This window comes from Erithacus rubecula (genome assembly GCF_903797595.1).
Source record: "Erithacus rubecula genome assembly, chromosome: 8".
Lineage (NCBI taxonomy): Eukaryota > Metazoa > Chordata > Aves > Passeriformes > Muscicapidae > Erithacus > Erithacus rubecula.
Window position 1 is genome coordinate 6727042 of NC_136659.1, and position 21305 is coordinate 6748346.

A 21305-nucleotide genomic window follows, 5' to 3' on the forward strand; every position below is an offset into this window, starting at 1 on the left:
CAGAATATTAGCACATGTGATTCCCAGTTTTCCAAACAAAGGATAAGGTCTAGGGTTCATTTACTGTGAAAGTTTCTTTATAAACCAATGTTCTCTCTTTAGTTGCTACATTGGCAATAATGGAAGTCAGCATGAAATGGACCTGCATATGTTGCACATAGAAATAATATACTAAATATGTTATTATATGCCTAATACACATAAACACACATAAGAACACACTTATTTTGCTGCCTAAAAGTTATTTGCTGGCCAAGTCACATCTGTTTTGATGGTAGCAGTATTCATTCCTTCCTGTACCAAGGATACGGTTAATTCCAAAGCTCTGACAATTTTGCTACACCAAACACTTAAAAAGCTTCCCAGGGACAGAGCAGTTCCATGGGCAAGTAAAGACTGTTTTCAATAAGTGCAAAGCTTGGTTTAGGACACTGCTGCACATGAAACTCAATGGCAGAGCTACCCAGGGCACCGAGGTAAGGCAAATACTGTGTGTGTGCCACAGGAGTGGCAGCTGGTCAGACGCATTGAAGGGATTTTGGTACCAAATCAAGAACATTGTAAACACATTGGCAACAGATGGGAACAATTTCTTAAGGAGAAATCCTGCTTTGTTTTCCTAACTGTAGACTTGGACTTCTGATTGGAGAAATTCTCCCAGTGGCTTTAATAGATAGCTTATGTTCAACATTTACTATAGCAGTGACTAGATACACCTCTTTTAGATACCACTGTATACTTATTATCAAAAACATATCAATAGTGATAGTTTCTTGCAAATGACCATGGCCCAGTTTGAATTGCATGATTGAATGACTTCATGGACTTCTGTGGGTCCAATCCTACCCAGCTCCTGCACAAGGAATGCTAATGGAAAAAGATGATTACCTTAAATGCACAGATTATAGAAGCAAGTTAGTAATTACATAAGTGTTGAAGGAAATATGTTAGTTCCCTTGGTTTTGTTCTTACTTGTATCCTGGTCTAAATAAAATCTGAACTGCAATACACAGACAGCCCACTGAAAAATCCTATACTGCCAGAGTAAGTCCCTTTACTGACCCAGGTAAGGCATTGGTCACCCAGTGAGACGCATACAGATCTGTGTTTTTCAACTGGAGCACTCAAAAATTACAGAAATTACAAAAAAACCCCAAAAAACCAAACCAGCTGCCAACAGACAGCAGAATGTAAGTGCCTGGTCTATGTCTAATTTCTTCAACAGAAAAATACCCACATTTAGGAATGTCTTGCCCTTTGACAGTCAGTGGAAAAATTTTCACTAGCTCTCTGTGGGCCAGAGTTTCAACAGTTGTGTTGTATCAAAAGCCTATTCAAAGGGACAAGTACTACATCTCTTAGTCTCCAATTGATCAGAATTCAGGATGCAGTAACCTTTGAAGATGAAAGGACACATATAACGCAATTCTTGAACCTGCAAAGTATCTCAGATATCCAGAAACTTAGTTTTGTCCAGTAAAAAGGGCAGTCACATTGTTCTATACCAACGCCTGTGATTAACCTGCAAATAACGTCAATTTTGACATCCAACCTGCAAGCACATCCTCTGTGAGCAGACCCACTTCAACCTACACCAGTTGCTTGTGAAGAACAAAAAATAGGAATCTAAATCATTTAGCTGCTATACTTCTAAAGACAGCTGTTCCCAATGCACTGAACATTAAAACAATGTAAGCACCTTTTACACAAAGTGCCACCACCATTGACTCAGTGTCACCAAGTGCCTTTTGTGCAGAAGATTTCCAAAGCTAAAGATAAGCTACTTTGGATATAGACTTTGGGGTTTCTCCTATATGCACTGAAATAGAGGAGAGTTTAGGCAAACTAGAGAAGAAATACTGTGCAAATATGGACTGTTATTTTTAATTAAGAATTGCAGACTACCAGATGTCAAAGAAAACCCATCTGTTTACAGATGTGGTCTTACGTTGTTCTAGATCTAGAGTGTCTCCTTACAGAGCACCGAGAAGACCTCAGATTCAGAGCACACTCTGAGCAGGTTTTAGCTATTAGACACATTATTAGTGCAAGGGAATGGCAAAATCCCCAGTAGGCACAGTAAAACCGGGAAGACTGCACTGGCGCAATTGTAAGAGCAGCAAGGTCCATCCCCAAGGTACCTGGTGTAAGTTGAGTAAGGCAAAGAGAAAAAAGAAACTCAGCTATTTTTATACTTATTTCATTCTTTTACCTTATCAACTACACAGATAACTAAAGGATTCATCGTAGATCAAATCTAAGTGTCATTTATAGCCTAACAAGATTTATTTTCCTGGTTCTATGGCTCCATTGCTTACACACCAGCAAATTACTAGAATTACCAATCTCAGCACTGCAACCGCATTTGTACAACCCGAGGGTATCACATCTGTTTCGGAAAGTTTAAGGAGCGGCAAGACTTTTAACAGCCCATCAGCTGGTACTTGAAGACACGGAATCACACACTTGCACGGTTCAATGGTTTCTCGAGGAAAGGAAAAGTGGGCAATTAGCTGTCAATAAATCAGCTCGGTGTTTGCGGTTAAAAACCTCAAACAGTAACACGCCGGCACACTTACAAGCTTCAAACCAACACAACTTTTCCCCAAGCAAACAGAAAGCCCAAACAAAAGAGTAACTTTACCTTTTAAGTTGTTTAATTACAACACGAAACCTAATTATGAAACAACTCAAGTACGACCTCTGTCTGGTACAATAAGTTTAGAGAAATACTCAGTAAGCGAACCTACACCACTTTATCACCTAATTCAGCCTCTATTGAAAAAGCTGCAGTTGTATTGAATTAATCTTAAGGACCCTTTTCAATCCAATGAGCCTCTAATTCTCTCCAGATGCAAAGAAAAATTTGGATAGTTAATATTAGAGGTCTCAGGCAGAATGCTTAGAGCGCTGATTTGAGCATGTTATCTCCTTTTCTATCTATTCATCCTACCAAGCACAGTCGATAACACCGCCAGTTATAAAACCAGCTCAACACCTCTCTGAGTACAAACACAGGCAGGTTTCCCCGTTTCTGTCTCGGCGCCGATGCCGGATCCCGCATCCCGCATCCCGCGGCGGGGCTCTGCCGGAGCCCGCACACACCCGCGTTGCTCCGCGGTACAAGAAGGAGCCGCCGGGGCGGCACTCACCGCGCAGCGCTGCCGGGCCAAGCCGCGCGGGCTGCGCCGCTGTCCGTGCCGAGAGCCCCGCTGTAATCCCGAGCCCAGGCTGCAGCTCTCCCCGGGAGCGCCGGGAGCGTGTCCGATGGCAGCGCGGAGCGGCGGCAGCAGCCCAACATCAGAGCTTCCTGTTACATCACCGACCCCGCCTGCGGCCCGCGCGGAGCCGCTCTCCTCCGAGCGCCCGTCCCGGGAAAGCCGGGCTCCGGCGCGCTCGGCGGGAGAGCCCGAGCCCGCACTGCCAGCGGCTCCTCTGCCCGCGCCCGACACCGCTCGCTACACACGCACTGCTGCTGAGAGCACGGGACCTTCCCACGCATCCTCCTCCTCCAGCTAGACACACCGAAACGGACCAGTTCTATTCGATTCAGAGACAAAGAACACAGAGAGCCGCATTCCTCCTCAGTGTGACTGACCCGACCCACCTCTGCCAGGGACTGCATGACAGCTCACACCGTAAGGGCTGAAAAGCTCTACACAGAAATACTTTTATTCCTCAGCTGCAAAGGTCTGATTCAAATTTTCAATTTCAAGTGGACGCAACATTTACAGTGCCACTTTGTTTTGTACACAAGAAAAAAAAATTGTATTTAACAAAATAAGTCTTTGAAGTATCAAGGGTGAAAAAGTTACAACCAACAGGAACATTATTATTGCTGATGTCTATGCTATATTTTTCTAAACGCTGGTGATTTGAAAGCACGAGCATTAACGGTTTGAAAACTGGCGTGACAGAGGACAAAACAAAATTAATAGCAGTCTTTCTACTAGCTTCAAAGGATACTGTACCAGAAACTAAAAATGTTTCCTTAGAACCATTTGTTCACTTGTTTCTATACAATCAATTCCCTGTGCTATGGACAGAATCTGTGCCCTCTAAATCGATAACCAATTACTTTTTTAACACTGTGCTGAAAAACTGGGGAGTTCATGGAGCACGAAACTCAAATTATAGGAACACCTGTAACACCAGTACTCCTTAGGGGACCCCATAAGAACCTCCCAAAAGTCACATTGTCATACGGCTCTACCAAAATTATACCACAGAATTTCTCATAAAACAACAAAAAAATATTCTGCTTGTTTCTTGCTACCCTGTCACTTATCCCCCTTTTTTTTTTTTTTTTTTTTTTTTTTTTTCTTTTAAACTCGGAACAATCATTTGTGGAACACGTCGTGAACTGGATGAAGGAATTCATCTGGGCATTGAAAACATTTTCCTCAAGAAGGAAAATAGCAAAAAACCACAAAGCTAAGGGGGGAAAACTCCCATAAAACAAATAAACTTCTAACAAAAACCAGCCCCAATCCAGGGTTAGGAAAAATTGGAAAAGGGAAAAGAGGGCCAGGAACATTTTAAATTCAAATAGCTCCTAGACAATACAATTTGTGAAATCCCACTCTAGGGTTACCCAAAAAGCAGGCTTGGATATTCACCTGGCACATGTGAGCCTTGATGCTTCTAGGATCTCACATCAACAGGAGAATGTTTGAGTTTTATAATCAGTGAAGCAACCTCTAGGCAATGTAAACAGATATAAACTGGGGATTAGCTCTGATTCTGAACAGTGATGGAAACTCCTCTAAAATAAATGGTGTCATCTCAGGTACAGGAATTTCATGAGGAGTGAGCCTGACAGAATTGCTTTAGACCAATCAGGTCTGGGTTGTAGATTGCACACAGGGTACATTATACACTATAATTTAGAGAAAAATCTATGTATTCCAGCCAAGCACACATCTCCAAGACAGGCATCTGAATTAGCTAGAGTCATACATTACACAGGCCATATATAATTTGGATTGTCAAAGTCAGTGGAGTTTTGTGCGGGCTTTTTTTGGTGTGGTTTTTTTTTTTTTTTTTTTCACTTGGTGGGTTGCTCCGGGGGGTTTATTTTTACAAAGTGTTGTATTCTACCGATTTAGATAACATCAAAACTATTTAATCCTGTCCTAGAAACAGCCGAGACTCCTCAGCTGGTGCAGCTCGCACTTGTGAGAGCGGTGAGCATCTCCCCATCCCCGGGCTGAGAGGAGCGCAAATCACACCCGTACGGGCTGCCCTGGGGCCGACAGCGAAGGAGAGAGCAGTTCAAGGGGACCTAAAAGCGCAAATCTACCTGCACTGGGACCAAAGAAGGCTTAAAAGCGATAAAAGCATTTAAATCCCGTGAATTCCCCTTTTCCATCAGAGCGATCTCGCCCGGCGCTCGCCGCGCCGCCGGCGCCCTCTCGCGGCCGCCCGGGGCATAAACGCAGGCGCGGAAGCTGCGCACAAGGATTTACCCCCTTAATTAATCCAGGAATTAATTACCTGTGTGAACACCCCCTAATCACACGCGTACAACTCTGCTTTACCTGCAACTCGCTCTTTCTTTGGAGACATCGCTGAAAACAACAGGTTAGGAAACGTAACCCTCTGGTCCCCTCCACTAAGTTTGAGAAGGTAGAAACCGGACAGATGAAGATTTGCTCAAAATCAGCTTTGAGAGAGCAAATAGATTGGAAATACAGGGAGAAATGCTGGATCAAGTGAATTGGATAAAAAACTGAAGCAGGGAGTAGAAAATAAAAAGGAGAAAAAGGAGGGCAGACCAGTAAAAATGCGAGGAAAAAAAGAATGAACAAAAGGACCCTATTTCTCAAAGACATCTTGTTTCATCGCTATCGTGGATTAAGGACACATACCAAGTTAGCAGATCAGATGATATATGGAAACTCATCAAACCTCTGTAAAATTGCTTCAGCTTGTTGGCTGTTACCATACAGCATGAGAGAAATTTCACAGCACCTTGCATTTCCCCTCCAAAGCAACTGGAGCAGATTCTGGAATGAAAGGACTGGATGGATGGACTCTGCTCAAGTGGAACTGTACACTCACCGTAACACCTTGGCACAGCTTCTTTTTCTGACTGCATCACCATTCTGGTGCCTGATCCATATATTTCCCTGTGTTGTGCCTCAATTATCCCCTTGCTATGTTCATCCTTCAGTTGTCTTTAGGAAACGTGTAGATCTTTTTTCTTATTCTTGGGTTTGATTTTTCTGCAGCTATGGGAGGTACAGGAGCAAAAAGAAGCAAATGAAGCAGAAGGGCACAATAGAAACTTCATGTTATGTTAAAGATCGTATCACACTGCAGTCTGGACTTTTTATGGGAAAAAGATATCTCTATGTACTGAAGAGCTAAACAAAAACAAAACCAGCTGGATAGCTGGTGTGGTGGCCAAACTGAGTGCACACACAGCTGAGAGCAGCCTGAACTCTTAGATCAAATCCTGATTTATAATCAGGTTTTTACAGTCTGACATTGCAGTCTTGATTCCCATTGCAGTAACAAGCCTGACAGATGAATCACTATGAAATGTTTTCTTAGCCAATTGAAGCAGAGGTACTCTTGAGATGCTATTGGTACAAATTCTCTTTTGTCTCAACAATGATACGAAAGCCCTCACTGGATCACTTAATTACTGTTATTACAACATGTACTACAGCAGCACAAGAAGTTTCTTCAACACAGTGTTAAGTGGGGTAGGAGGGGATGGGAGAGTACCTGTCAGTCCTATCCTAGCTACAGAATCCTGGAGGAGCCTGCACAGTCCTGGGAGCAACTGATCCCTCAAGGAGGCCCTGTCAGTCTGCAGTAGAGCTCAGTGAGAAGGAAGCTTATAAGAATGGAGAGCAGCCACACAGCCAGGGTTCTGCTGGAACAGAAAGGATGATTTTTTTCCTTAGATTTTTTTCCCATGTGGGTTTTGAATCCAGGCGGCCAGGGACAAGTTGTTGGAACAAGAGGGAGCCTGAAGGAGAGATGCTGTCATGAAATGACACAGGAATTACAAAACAATCTGCATATAAATTCATCTTTTCTTTCCTATCCTTCTGTATCTATTGTCCCATTTCAAAACACTGTTTTAGAAAGTTCATAATTCTAGTTTGTAATCTAACAAATCTTGAAAAGCTTACAAATAATTTTCAATGTTCTTGGTGAGACAGCTTAATGAGTTTCATGTCTTTTATATGAAAGCCCTAGATGTTTTAGTTTAGTGCAGTCACTTCAGCTCTATCTCCCTTTGAGGTACATCATGTAATCTAGCAATGATGTAAGTTATAATAATTTTTATAACTGGAAATTTTTATGATTAAGAATGAAGATCAGATATTTTTACTGGCTTGTGCACATTCTGTACATAGCAGCCTGTGGAGTTGATAGGTTTCTTGGCAGAACTGCACTTGTCTGATTGATGTGATTATTGCAGTGGTAGTCTGAGGTGCTCATGCATTTTACATGACAAGGCTATACACATATGTGCTCTCTGCTGTACACTCCTGTTCCTTGAGAATCTTTCAAATTAGACTTAATGCATCCTAGATTGAAAGAGCTTGAAAGGACTTAAGCACCAGAAAATAGATTTTGATAAAATTTCAGTATAAAATCTGATTTTACTTATCCTCTCATTGTAGTAATTAGAATGCAAAATTTCTTACATTTCTAGCTGTAAAGCTTAGCCATGAGTCTAGATCTGTAACAAGGGTAAAAGTCAATGATCTCAACACGTACACTTTTAAATCTTTCAAAAAAATTGCCATACTGCTTCACACCTTTACAGCTTTAATACTCCCTTTATGGATTTTGCTGGGTTAATTCTAGAGTAGTGTAATTTTAGAGTAGTGTAATTACATGCACTTCAATGGAGTCAAGTCTAGGCCTGCATAACCTAAAATAAATCTGATTAAAGCACATCCACTGCCTATTTCCTTTTTATAGCAATACACCTACCTTTTAATTGATGACTGAAACAATCATGCTTGACTAGAGATTATTTTTCACAAGTGTTATGCTTTCTTTAGCACAAAAGTAGAATTCAAAAAGAACAAATGGGTAAGAAATTAAATTTGAATCTTCTCTCCACTTTAACCATTCACTCACACAGTTTGTTGTCCTGCTGCAGCTCTGGCAATTATATACAGCCAAACTGCAATGAAAAGCCTTTAGCAAAGTAAAAGGTAATGTTTATTAACATGATTGAGGAATACATAATAAAAATATATGCAGCTTAGTAATATATAATCAAAATAATCAGTACAGTAAATATATTTTAATGGTGTACACTCAAGGTTTTCATTCACAGGTGAAGAGTAGTTTACGTCACATTTCCATAAAAATCAAAGTTGCATTCTTTCAGGGATGATTTCCATGCTCAGAGCCTTTACTGGCTGTTTCTTTCTTTTTTTCTTGATTTTTATTAATCTTCTTTCACCTTTTTTCTTATTGAATCCTAAAGGTAAAATTAACAAAGTAAGATTAGAAGACATCCAAGATTATCAGAAATAAGAGACAAGTCTTGTTTCAATAAAACTTTAAAGAAAACATTGTCTTACCTAAAGTCTTCATTTGCCTGACCAACTCCAGGCTGTCTTTTTGCTGTTCTTTTACACTGCACTTACTGTCCCTTCTTCTCTCTCTAGCTCTGCATCTCTCCTGATTTCCATTTCCACTTTTCTGAGACTTTCAACTATTACATTTGATCAGGCCAATCCTTACAACTAGAAGTGGCAAGAGAACGTTTTGACCTGCACAATATTTACCTCTTGAGGATAGCCGGGGGCAGAATCACTTCCCATACCTTTCTTGCAGATCCTCAAACACGACTTTCTGGAGATGAAATTATTCTCGTTCCCACCGCAACCGCTGTAGCTGAATGGGCGACACCTTCCAGTCGAGTGGTTGTAGAAAAATCTCAATTCTTTGGCTCTGCAAAGCCCTCTGTCCATAGGGGTCATGCACAAAGAAGGGATAGCAGGTGGCTCTGGAAAAGGTGGTTCAAGAAAAACAAGGTGAGACAACACTGCAGAGTTTCAGTTTTATGCCAATATTATTTGAAGTTGTTGTCGGCAAATTCAATTCTGCTCTTCTGAAAATCCAAGATACTTTACATAAGCATCTTTTTTATGATTAAAAAAAATAATAATACCATAGTAAAATGTTATTCTTCCTTTGGATTGCCAGCAAAAGCTTACCTGAAAGCTATACATTTATGTGTGTTGTTAGTGATAAAATTGCCATTTCTGCCATAGGAGAGAGCACACAAACTCATTTTGAGGAGTTTCAAGTGAAGCATTTGTAGAAAGTGAGGTGAAATCAATTAAATATGAACAGCTTTAAAAATATGGTAAATATTTCTAATAATTAATGGAGCAAATCACTGCTAGACATTCTGAAATCAAGAAGGCAAAAGTACCCAGCATTTCCAATGTAACATTCAATAACTCAGTGCTGAGTTTGTTGAATGACTACAGAAAACTTGACCTAAGTAACAGGGTCTGTCAGCAACCACTGAGCAGTTATAAAACAATAGCCTGTAACTTGCAGAATAAAAAGCTACTGAATGTGAAGAATAAGTGCACAAATTAGTGGAGATGCTGGTGTGTTAGTGCTGCTGGCAGGATTTTACCGTTCCAGGGAAAGGCTGGTGGTTTGCTCCTTCAGGGTTGCTGCAAGTGAGAACTGAAACGCTGGAGGATGAACCTGAGGTAGCCAAAGGACCTGGGCACTGGAACAAGTTCAAGAAGCAAATCCATGCCAGAATTCCCAAACCTGGAAGAACTCCATCATCTATCACCCCAGAGTGACTAATATATAAAATGGAACTGACAAAGTTGCTGCACAGGCTGTAAGAAGCTGAATGGGAGACATTATACCATCAGTTAAGTGGGACCCAAAGGAGCACCATTTTTCTTCAGGAAGCAGCACAACTGAGGTAGCTGGGTGCATAAATGCAATAAATGAATGCATAAATGGAAACATGAATCCATTCAGATGGAACTCTTGAAGATACAAGGCCACACAGAAGGGGTTCAGTGGAAAAATAAAGTAAAAATTTCAGGAAACCATTTGGGTTACAGCAAAGCTGAAGACATCCTGTGGTCACAGAAGGGGGAAGCAGATGAGCTGCAGAAAGCAAGCAATTATATATTAACCTGGGCAATTCAGGAGGCTGACAAAATATCCAGAAAGCACATACTACATCTTAGGTGTCTTACACAGGGTGCAGCTGCTGAAAAAATAGTCCATCTGAAATGAATAAGGACTGAACTGGTGTGGTGAAAAATGAAAAATTGCTAGGAAAGAAATAGAATGGTGTGTTAGCAACACCACAGTATTAAAAAAAAACCCCACAAACCTGGAATTCAAAAACCAAGTCATGAGTTGCTTTTTTGAGATAGACTAAGCTAGTTTCAAGTTATAGAATGAGAACTGCTTAACTTCTTTTCATAATTGTGGTATTATAGCAATAATGGGTTCAGAGTAAAAGTCCACAATGTTATAAAATCTGTATTAAACCTATGGGTTTTTTATAATGAAGGGGGTAGTTAAATGAACTAAGGCAATGGTTTTGGTGCTGCTCTGAGAACTCTTGAGCCTGGAACTAATTTCATCTCTCTCTAGCTGGAGAGGATGTTAGTTTCCAAAGCGTATGTTCAGCATAGCTTAGCTATTTTAACCTGCTAATTTTTGATGCTACAAAGAACAGATCAGAAAGGCTTGCCAATGAGGAAAGGGTCAAACAGCACAAGTTAATCAATTAAAGCAGAGAATTCAAATGTGCATTTAGTAATGTAAATTACTTATCTGTCATGTAGAATTCTCCAGTGAGTCCACAGTCCCCTCATGAAGGAGTTCTCACAATGACTGCAAGATTTGGGGGAACCATGGAGCCAGTGATGAGGCAAACAAGGACTATGTATGTACAGTGCACCACAGGTGCTATTCAGAATGCCTCTTGTATTCTTCCCAAAAACTATGCTACTCCTTGTCTATACCATTGTTGGATAAATGCCTCAAATACCAAACACTGTCCCTTGCTTTTCTTCAAAATATCTGCATGTTCTTCACTCACAGAAGCAACCAGCCCATGAAGAAAACATCTGAATTTTGCCACCTAGAGCCATTTTTTCCAAACAAAACTACATTTTAAAGTAAAAACTAAATAACTTATCACAATTTCATCTCTGCTGAAGATCATACAAATTACAAATTTATTTGAATGTTCTGATCACTAAAAGACTTGACTTCAGGTAAGCATAAAACATCCCCTTGTCATGCCCAGGGTATCTACTGGCAGAACAATCTGAAAGCCTGTGAGGCAGCATGCAAACGGTGTCCCTAGAACATCACAGCAGGTGAGTTGTCTCTGTTCAGCTCCAGTTCCTACTGCTGTACTTATGAATGTGATGGAACTGAAAGTGAAGATGTTTGCCTATTCTTTGGGAGTTTGTTTCCAAAATATTTCCATTTTACAACCCCATTTTTCTAAAAGCTGTTGAAAAGTTCTCTCTCTTGCTTTTTCTATGAAGAAAAAAAAGAATATGAAAGAAGCAAAATTCCCACAAGCTGGAGAACTACATAAAAAAAGAAAAGGCACATGTTGTATGGTGTAAGATTCAATTCCTATAACACAGCCCTTTCTTAAATCCCATTCCCTCAAGGTATGAACAGGTGACACGATCACAACTTCAGAATCAAAAATGCACATCCAGATGCAGACTCACATTTATCTCAAATAACCCCAACTCTGCATTACAGCAACAATCCTTATCCCTCAGGCTTTGCAGGAATTGTGTGACAATGACTGCTAATTAATCACACTACAAAACAAGTTTGAAATGATCTTGGGAGGAAAGGGAAGCAGTGAGCACTATTGCTGAATAGACACAAGTGTGTGGCATTCATGAAGCTTCAGGTTTATTGCCAGATTTTCGATACGTGCAGCTCCTCATTTCTGGTTGCAGCAAAGAGAAAATAAAAGAATCTTCAAGTGGACAGGCTATTTCAAAAATAACAATTCATCTGCACTTGACAGTACTCCACAGGTATAAATTGGTCCAGATCCATTAAAGCAAACAGAACTATGCCAATTTATATCAGCAAAAGATGACCATGACTGTATTAACAGGACCTGCATCCTTGTGCTATTCCAAATTCACTGAGCTGAAAATTGACTTTTGATCCTGTCTCCCACTTAAATCTCACAAATCAAATGTAGCTACAGCTCTCACAATTTTCTACCGTACATCACATAAAATTAAAGCTTTGATTCTTAGCCTCACTTTCCCTTAGTTTTCACAAAATAAAAGTTATTATAGGTGTTTCAGCAGAGTGATACCAGAATAATCTTCAATCTCTGCAGAAAGTTCATTGCTGAGAGTGCTAGAAACTTCATGTCTGTATCCATGGTTTCCTTTATTTGGCTGTAGGATAGTTTAATTTTCTGAAGACCAAGAGCTATGTTGTAAGTCTAATAATCAGATATTCTTACAGAGTTACACATACCAACAGCAATCTTTTTTTTCTTAAAACCAAGATGAAATAGCATGTCAATTATGAGGTATTCTTTAAGAGACAACTCCTTGTAATTTTTTTCATGCTTTGATGTAAATTAAATTATATTTAATATTTTAATAGTCTTTAAAAATGATACCAAAATTTCAATGATTTTTAAAAGATTGTCAAAAACTTTACTCTTTTATATTCATTCATTTAAATAAGACTACATTGATGCTTTGTATGTGGTGAACAAACAAGACAACTGCACAGAAGCCTGTGTCAAAGCAGCAGTACATGTGGATAACAGTGCAGGCAAAAAATAGAGCACAAACACATCTATGCTTTATTAGATGCTCCATCCTAAGCAAACAGCACAAAAATGTCACTTACAAACCTGTTATCTTACAGAACATATAAAATGCAAAAACCTTAGTGAGTCTCTACATCACTCAGTCCTCAAAAGTACAAGCAAGTGCAAATGTAAAAAACCAACAGAAATACTTGGTGAGAGTGCTCAGGCTCTTTCCAACTGTTTGCTGCTTCCTCTTGCACAACTGTGGATCATAAAAATTACATGCTTCAATCACCCTGTACAGTGTGAGCAAGCATGAGCCACCTACAGTGCACAGTGTCCAGCTGCTGATAATGCTAAAGCCTATCTCTCCTCAGTAAAGGTCCAGAATCCCATCTTTTACATAGTGCAAAAATACCTTGGAGCAACATTTAAAATTAATTAATAGTCACTGTAATTGTACTCAACCCAAAACTGAATTTAATATGGTCACAATGAAAACAGAAACATTATGGTGTTAAATATATTATACTCTGCCATATTCTAAAATCCAAATGTTGTTCTTTTTTAATGGGTAAAAGGAATTGAAATCACTTGCCTATTAGATCCTGACAAAATATTAGTTTTGACTGAAAGATTTATGCATCACTGCTTTTGCTCTTTGTATTAATCAGGCCTTTAGGAAGTGCATTTTTAGAGAGCAGTCAGTCTTCCACTTCCTGACATTAATAAAGATCTATAAGTTGTGATATATTCCTTTGCTTTGACTTTCTCTGCTTATCAAATCCTTTGGCAGAGATGAAAGCCCATTCTTTAGTCTCAGGCATGTCAGAAAATGAATTGAAATGGAAATGAAATCCATATAAAAGACTCAGAGCTAAGAACGGGAAAATTCTTACCAAAAAAAATGGGGAACTGGTTGGGCTCCTCCTTTGGGGAACTACTGTTCAGCGTGGTGGACTTCTCATTTGGAGCAGCTGGCAACAAATTAACTAAAAGAAAAAATAGAGAGAGAGTTGGTGTGATACAGTCAAGGATGGGATATGCAGACACATCCAAGCTCTGGAAATGAGCTGTGATTGGTACTGTTGGCCCTGCTCAAAAATCCACTGCTGATGCCAGTTGCCAAGCAACATCTCCAAGGCCCGAAGATGCAGGAAACTCAGCTTGCTCAAACAACTTTGCAGTGGGTTCCTTTTTCTTCCTTAACTTTACTGATGTAAAATTTAGATCATACACAGCTTGGTAAGGTTATTTTTATATTACCAGCAGACATTCTAACCTTTGCAATTGTGAGCCTTTTTCAAAATATGCATTGCTGGCAAGAAAGCAGCTCTGAAGTTACTTTTAATATTGTCTTCAAATAAATGGGAAAAAAATCGGTGGACAAACCAAGGAGCATCAAAGGGTTGACTGCAAACAGCAAAAGCAAATTTACCAAAAATCCCAGGAGACTGGCTGGGTTCTTCTGCTGGGGAGCTGCTGTTCACAGTGCTGGGATGTTCTTCTGCTGGGGAGCTGCTGTTCACAGTGCTGGGATGTTCTTCTGCTGGAGAGCTGCTGTTCACCCTGTTGGGATGCTGTTCTGCTGAGGAACTACTGTTCACACTGCTGGGATGCTCTTCAGCTGCAACAGTTGGCAGTAAATTTGCTAAATTAAAAAACAACAACAACAGAAATGAAAACTGTTAAGAAAAAACAAACAAAACTTGGTATCAATGATTCACTATCTCAAAAATAAAAACTCTGATCTATTTAGACCGTGGTAACAGCCCCAACCCTCTCCTCTTGTGTGTTCATGAAAATTTACATGAAAGTGTTATTTTAGACTAAAGTAATGAAAAATAATATTCTGCAACTTTTAGTCCAGAAGGTAAAAGTAGAATCACATCCCAGGAAAGAAATGCTTTAGTAAAAGTAGGGGGAAATGCATAGTTCTATATTTATAATTTAAAAAGAAATCTTTAAAAAGAAGCATAGTGGGTTTTCTCTACTTTAAGTGTAAATAAGTTCGAGTTCCCCTTGCCAAAATGACAGCTTATGAAACAGTGCTGGAAAAAAGCCAACTAGAGACAAGCAAGATAAAAAGGTCTGGAGGCTCTCAATGGGAAAATGTATTTGCCTTATGAATAAAATGCAGCACTTGGTGAAGGGACAGGAGTTCCACATCCTGATGTGGAACAATTAGTTGGAAGGAGCAGAACAAGGAAGAAAATGACTGGTCTGTGGTCAATCTGAATAGCTTTTGTAGCCACAGCTACACAGACAAATCATTCCCAAAGGACAGACAGGTGTTCCATGGATCTTTGGGAGAAGCTAGCAATACACAGTAAGTTAAAAATTCATACATATATATATATATATATGACCTCTTGTCATTACAAGACTTGGTTTGAAGGGAGCATATGCAGACCTATGGGTTAAAAACACACTAGTGTTTTATGGTATTATAAAGCCAAACAAATGGCAGATTTTAGGTTAGTTGTCATGAGAAAAGTAAACATGTAGGAGTCCTGTAATATTCCTTACATAGTACCTACCAAGTGTTTTCTTAATACTTTACATTTTGGCATTTTTATTTAAAAAATATGTATCATTATTGTAAATTTCACATATAAATTATTGTTGCCTCAGGGCACCCTAAATTGCCTTTTTTTTCCATGCAAAATCCATTCAAAACACACAATTTTTTTAATACAAGAGTAAAAAAAACTAAGCGTGATTATAAACATCAGCTTACAGTTGTCTTGGCAGGTAGTCTGGCACTCCTCCAAACTCCTGAAGTTGTTCTGGTTTCCTAGACACCCACCATACTTGAAAGCTTCACAGAGTTTTGTCTCTTTGTTGTAGAAGTACCTGGTGAAATACCCTCGGCAGACCCCTGGCTCTTGGGCGTGGAAGCAGAAGTCAGGCTTTCCTAGAAACAAACCTAAAAGATCAACAGGGTGGGTGAAGGAAAAACTAAAATGCATCCCAAGACAACAGAACTGCAGGTAGTTTACAAAATAAACCTGTGACTTTGGACTAAATGCCAACTATAAAATAACTGCTGCTTTATTGTGCTGCTTTTGTCCTATATTTAACACTGAAATATTACACTAGAACCTTATAGAGGGGTATTTATTGCTCTGTTCAAGTAGCCACTTAATTACATCTTGAAAAATGTCAATGAGTCCTTTGAAGTTGCAAAATATTGATGCTCTAAGCTGAAAATTAGTTTTTATTCTGATTTAAAAGAAGACCTGAGCCTCAGCTGGATTCACTTGCACCTAAGTACACATCCTCATTATTTATTTTTCAGTCAATGTTAATGTGAATTATACACAAAGCCATGTTCAAATAGAAGAAAAAAGGAAGGAGTTTTAAAATAGAACAGAATAATGTAGCAGTGCAGTTTGTTTAGACCACTTTATCCTTATAAAAGGATACTGGAAACAGGGAGACAGAGCAGCTATTCTACAGTATTTCAGCCCCAGCTCTGAGTTTGCAGTCAGTAACTACAATATCAACCAAGGAAAAGTTAACAAGTGAATATGGCATAATTTGAATGAATATCACAGCATGATATCACATCCTCTGGCAGGGAAGAAAGACACATAGCCATATGACAACTCCCAAAATCCACTCCTCACCATATTCAGTTCTTTCTTAAAATAGTATGCCTAAAATCATGGTAACAATAATGAAATATATGTGGAAGAATTCTCAGATTTCTGCCTATAGATATTTTGAAATATGATTCTTGTCTGAGCTGACTTGCTGAGAAAAGTCTATTTGACCATCATACAAGAAAATCTTACCAGGTGTAATGTAAAGGTCTTGCTTAAATGTGAAAATTCACAAAACATTGAGACTAAAATGGTGTGCAGCAGGCTGTCATTTAAAAAAAAATGGATATGGAACAGTTACTTTGAAGTTCCTAACATTTTAGAAGTAGATTATCAATTTACAAAGAAGTTAATCCTGTTACACCTATTTTAGGTAGGTATATATTCAAATCTATTGCTAGAACAAGATTATTATCCAAGGCAATTGATGCCCATGTTGAATTCATATAAATTACTATAATAGCTCATAACTAGTGTTTTTCTAAGAATTAATTAGCAATACATTGCATTTCAATTTTTATAATACTTCAAGAACAGCAAAAAATAATTTTCAGAGATCACATGAAAAATTAAATCACTAAAATATTTTTGAATAAAGCAACCAAATCAACTGTTTTTAGCATTCCTGTATAGTTTAATTTTTACTCTTACAAATTTCATTCTCTGCCAGTAAGTGTGATCCACAGTTCAGGAGTTTCACCTCTCTTACTACACAAAGGCAGCACCTATTGATGTGCACAGATTTAGAAAGCTAAGCTCACACAGAGCAATAAATATGAGAAATATGTGAAAGGCATTGTGTTGTGCTTTCAGCTGAAAACAGAGGTGAGACAGGTGCACAGACAGGGAGCAGCAAGACTCCACCAGGAGTATCTGTTCCATCTGCTAGGAGCTCACAGACAACAGGAACTGCAGAAAAAAATCCTCTCAAACATTGCACAAAACTGTGAAATAACACAAAGAGATTATTAGATAGATATGAACTGAAAAAGGAAGGCAGATAAAAATAAGAGCATGCAAAGTATGCTATAGGATTATTACTAATTCTTAAAAGCAGAAGCCCTTAATTTAAAATATTCTTATATTAAAATGGTTCTTTAAGGTTTTTGCAAATGAAATTAAGTCCAAATTAGTTGAGCTCATAGCTAACTTGTATAGCCACTTTTGAAGAGAGAGTTCATGAAGGCCATATAACCCTACCCATAGAAACCAGTACCACTAAATGCCACATCTTTCTCCAAGGATTTGATATTCAAGACTCCATTAGTGGAAATAACAGCACATGTGCAATAATGCTGATGATAGCCATGAGCTGAATTTTACAGGATGTGCTCTGGTTTGTCATTAAAAGCAGAGAACTAGGGTCAGCCCTTAAAGGAAGTACTGCCAAAGGCCGCAGCATCTGCAGAAAATCAACCTTAGTAGCGTCCATAGTACAATGACTTTTTTTTTTTTAAATGAATTAAGAATAGAAAAGGCAGTAGAAAACAGGAAAAGAAAACCACCATCTCATATGAAAATATTCCAAATACCATTCTGCAAAGATAGGTGATTTAATTATAGTTTATTGCAAAAACATATGTGCAAATATTTGCATTTCTGCAAGTTGCTAAATGCACACCCACTCAGCAAGTCCTGAGTGGAAGGAGGGATGAAGGAGAGCAAGCAGAAAAAGAGGAGCTGACTTGTGAAAAGTCAAATCAGGCCTGTGTTTGTGGAGCTCTGGCTGCCCATGATGGGCCCATCCAGGTGAGTCTCCAGTGTGCAAAGGGGAAGGGCAGGATAAGCCTCCACAAGCTCTACTCTGAGTATCAAACTTCAATACCCTTGTAAGGAATATCAGTTTTCTCAACAGACAAGTGTTTCAGCAAGGGACTCCAAATGTTTTAACATTGGCTGTATTGGGAGTCTGGGGTATCAGGAATTTAAAGTTCTGTTAAAGGTCTGATCCTTTAGGAGTGGGAAATTTGCTCCCTTGTTTGATTTGCAATCATGGCATCGGCCCTAACCTCTGGTAGCTCTTCCATAGATAATGCTTAAAAAGTACAGTTTCAGAGTACTTTTTTCCTATTTTTTCTAAAAGTAAAAAGGCATTAGTACAAAGCATTTAGCTTGTTCTCAAAATACATGGTAAGAGTTTCCTGTTGTGGCTAATTATATCATGCTGAGTTCCTCTTTCTACAGAAGAAAGAGAAAAGAATCATTATGCATTTATTTTGTGGAGAAGAGAATGCAGCTACCACCTTTAGTGACCACAACTTTCCTCAAATTCTTTGATGAACACAGAAGAAGATTTAGACTAAAAATTCACTTTAATCGGATATTGCTCTTTTTGTTAGAAGATAAATTATGTGTTGTTCCAAGCTAACAAAGAAGATAATATATCCCCTGTTATGGTAGAAGAATCTTAGATTATGATGCAAACATAATTACCTTTCCTAATTTTTGCTAATGCCATCTTCTGAGGCAACTCTGCAAGATAAAGAAAAATAAAATGTATTAAGCAAAAGCACAGGTTAAGCTTCACTTGTGATACCAGTGTTTTTAACAGTGACAGTAAGTAGTGAGAAGAGAAAATACAGCATCTTTTCCTTCTTCTCTTTATCTGGGAAGCAGCACAAATGCTCTTTGTGGAGAACTGAAGGATCATTATCTTTGTGTAGGAAGAGCTGCTGTATTGGAAACTCGACAATATAGAAAGTACTGAAATCTAATTATGCTGATATTGAATTGAACAGGAAAATTACTCCTCTTGCTACTGGATCCAGGATTTTGCATCGTGCAATCTTACTCCTCGAAAGAGGACTAATTAGCAGACCTGCAAGCTGACTGCTGCAGTTACTAATACTGCTCATAGCTTTGGAGCTGAGGGAGACAGTAAGACTTCCCTCATCCTATCCAATTCTCTCTGCTCTGCCACATAGGGCCTGAGTGAAGCTCTCCTTATGCAGCTAATGATAGCAAGGCTCCTTTGGCCAAGTATCTCCAAGGTATCCTAGGGGTGTAGGTGAAAACTTTGTCTGCACAACCTGCACCAAAGAAACTTACTGTCATTTTTAATCCAAGAGCCTGGGTTTTATTGGATCAGCTCAAGAAACTGGGTATCTTAATTCAATACCAAATTCCTTTTTAGAGATAGAAAACAAACCCTCCTTCTCCTTGTAGGAGACTATCTAATCATAAAACTGCAAAGGAGTCCAAGGGCAGAGCAGATCATCCCATGTCTGAGAAAGGCTATTTTGACAGCTGAAAGAAAGGTTGCTAGCAGCTTTTGGACTCTGCCTTAGACACCTTATTTGCATTGCTTCATGATTCTTGCTTTGTACTTTACTGCCCTTTTTAATCATAATTCTACCCTAATTTTCTCTGGAAACCTGATGACGTTATATTTTCAGAGCTGATCTATTGGGTAGAAATTCTGCCATGACACATTTTTCCTTCCACCTCTGGGACAATGCAGTTGTTGCCCTTTAAAAAATACTAAAGACATGGCATGCACTCCAGAGTGACATAACATTTCTTTGAACAGATTTCCAGTTTTTCCTACTAGTAGGAGGCTTGGCCCTCTGCATTTAAACCCATGACCTAAGCGACGGACACGCACGTCAGGCTGTTCCACTAACCTCACTCAGCTGTCCCCTTCAGGGCAAAACCAGCAATCATATTTTGGCATGTGATCTTTACTCTTCTGACATAGGCAAGGAAAATTTTATTGTGAGTTTTTAGGGGCCTAGAATCTTTTAATCTTACTACCATGTCAACAGTGTTTTTGCTTCTGGTTTCGGTCAAAAAGTCAAATCAGAGTTGATTTCTTTTTTGTAAGCAAAGTGTTTTTCTTTGTAGATCCACTCTAAGTAATAGACATTAGAATTGCCATCGTGACCAGAACCATTTATCAGCAAGTACCTTCCCATAGTAGCAAGCTTAAGCAGCCTAAAATTTATTTTCACTGCCTCAAAAATGAAGGTCTTTGTGCTAGTGATGACATTTGTGATTATACTCATATCCAGTAAATAATGGAGCTACAGACAAGTCCCTCTTAGAAAATACTTTTTCATTCCCTGAAGTTGTTGAGTATTGGGCACAAGAAACAAAAAATACAGCTGACTTCCAGGAAGCTTGATTCTTGAATCTGAACCTTATCTTGGAGAACCTTAAGAGTGGCCAACCTGCAGCTGATGTCAATCTGTTCTGTCTGGTGGCCTATTGATTCCAAACTGTTAACAAGTTATCCTGATCTGGTAATTCACTCATGCTGGCTCATTTATTCTTGTATTTATGCTGAATATTGAAAATCAAAAACTTTGACCAATTACATGATTTCTTCTGAATTTCTACATAGCTATCTTTAAGCTTATTTTTATCATTATTGATCTTCATATTCTTCAAAATGGTAATTCAGCATTCCAGATCTTTATTTTAAAGCACTTTTGTGTCACTCATACTCTCTCTTCAGACTCATTTCTACAGTCATTAAATAGTGGAGTACAGTAATAAATATTGGAAACTTAAGATGAATACAATTATATGGTTCAAGACTGCACAGATGGAGTTGGATTTAAAAATTCACAGAATCATACTTTTGCTGAATTATCTTAGCAAAAGGGATTAATTTAAGAGTTTACTTTGCTTTATGCCTGATGGTCTGCAGCACACAGCACGTAGCACCAAACCATTTTATCTGCTCTTGTTACAGAGATCATGAACCTTTGTTTGTCCCCTTCCTCCAAGCAGATTCAGCTCTTGGAGAGTCTTTCATCATTGATATGCATACACTGAAAAGTGGTTGTGGGCTGAGTACCAAGATGTAGACACTAAGCCAGTTCTCATTTTACATAACTTTCAGTTTTATACTGCAGAGTTATGCCAAATATATGCCACTACAGGACTAGGTT

General features: G+C 38.9%; 2 protein-coding genes and 1 long non-coding RNA gene across 4 annotated transcripts in view; 1 reads left to right on the forward strand and 2 right to left on the reverse strand.

Annotated features, from left to right (window-relative positions):
- The window catches only part of CALCRL (calcitonin receptor like receptor), a 63125-nt gene extending 57699 nt beyond the window's left edge, over positions 1-5426 (reverse strand). The window contains exon 1 of one of the 2 annotated variants that reach the window (XM_079310713.1): positions 5303-5426. The gene's annotated coding sequence lies outside the window, so the exon portion shown is untranslated. Of the gene's footprint in view, positions 1-3152; positions 3245-5302 lie in introns of those variants that run through there. The other variant, XM_079310712.1, reaches the window with a different exon arrangement.
- A 2747-nt stretch (positions 5427-8173) lies between these two features.
- The window catches only part of TFPI (tissue factor pathway inhibitor), a 211269-nt gene continuing 198137 nt past the window's right edge, over positions 8174-21305 (reverse strand). The window contains exons 5-10 of the mRNA XM_079310718.1: positions 18844-18882; positions 15543-15731; positions 14241-14453; positions 13702-13794; positions 8810-8992; positions 8174-8461 (exon numbers count right to left, since the gene is read on the reverse strand). Of these exons, the coding sequence (XP_079166844.1) occupies positions 8349-8461; positions 8810-8992; positions 13702-13794; positions 14241-14453; positions 15543-15731; positions 18844-18882 (830 nt within the window). The 3' untranslated portion in view covers positions 8174-8348. The remainder of the gene's footprint in view (positions 8462-8809; positions 8993-13701; positions 13795-14240; positions 14454-15542; positions 15732-18843; positions 18883-21305) is intronic.
- Positions 9639-13065, forward strand: LOC306804327. Its single transcript, XR_013774854.1, has 2 exons — positions 9639-11604; positions 11927-13065. It is a non-coding gene; the product is annotated as an uncharacterized lncRNA (long non-coding RNA).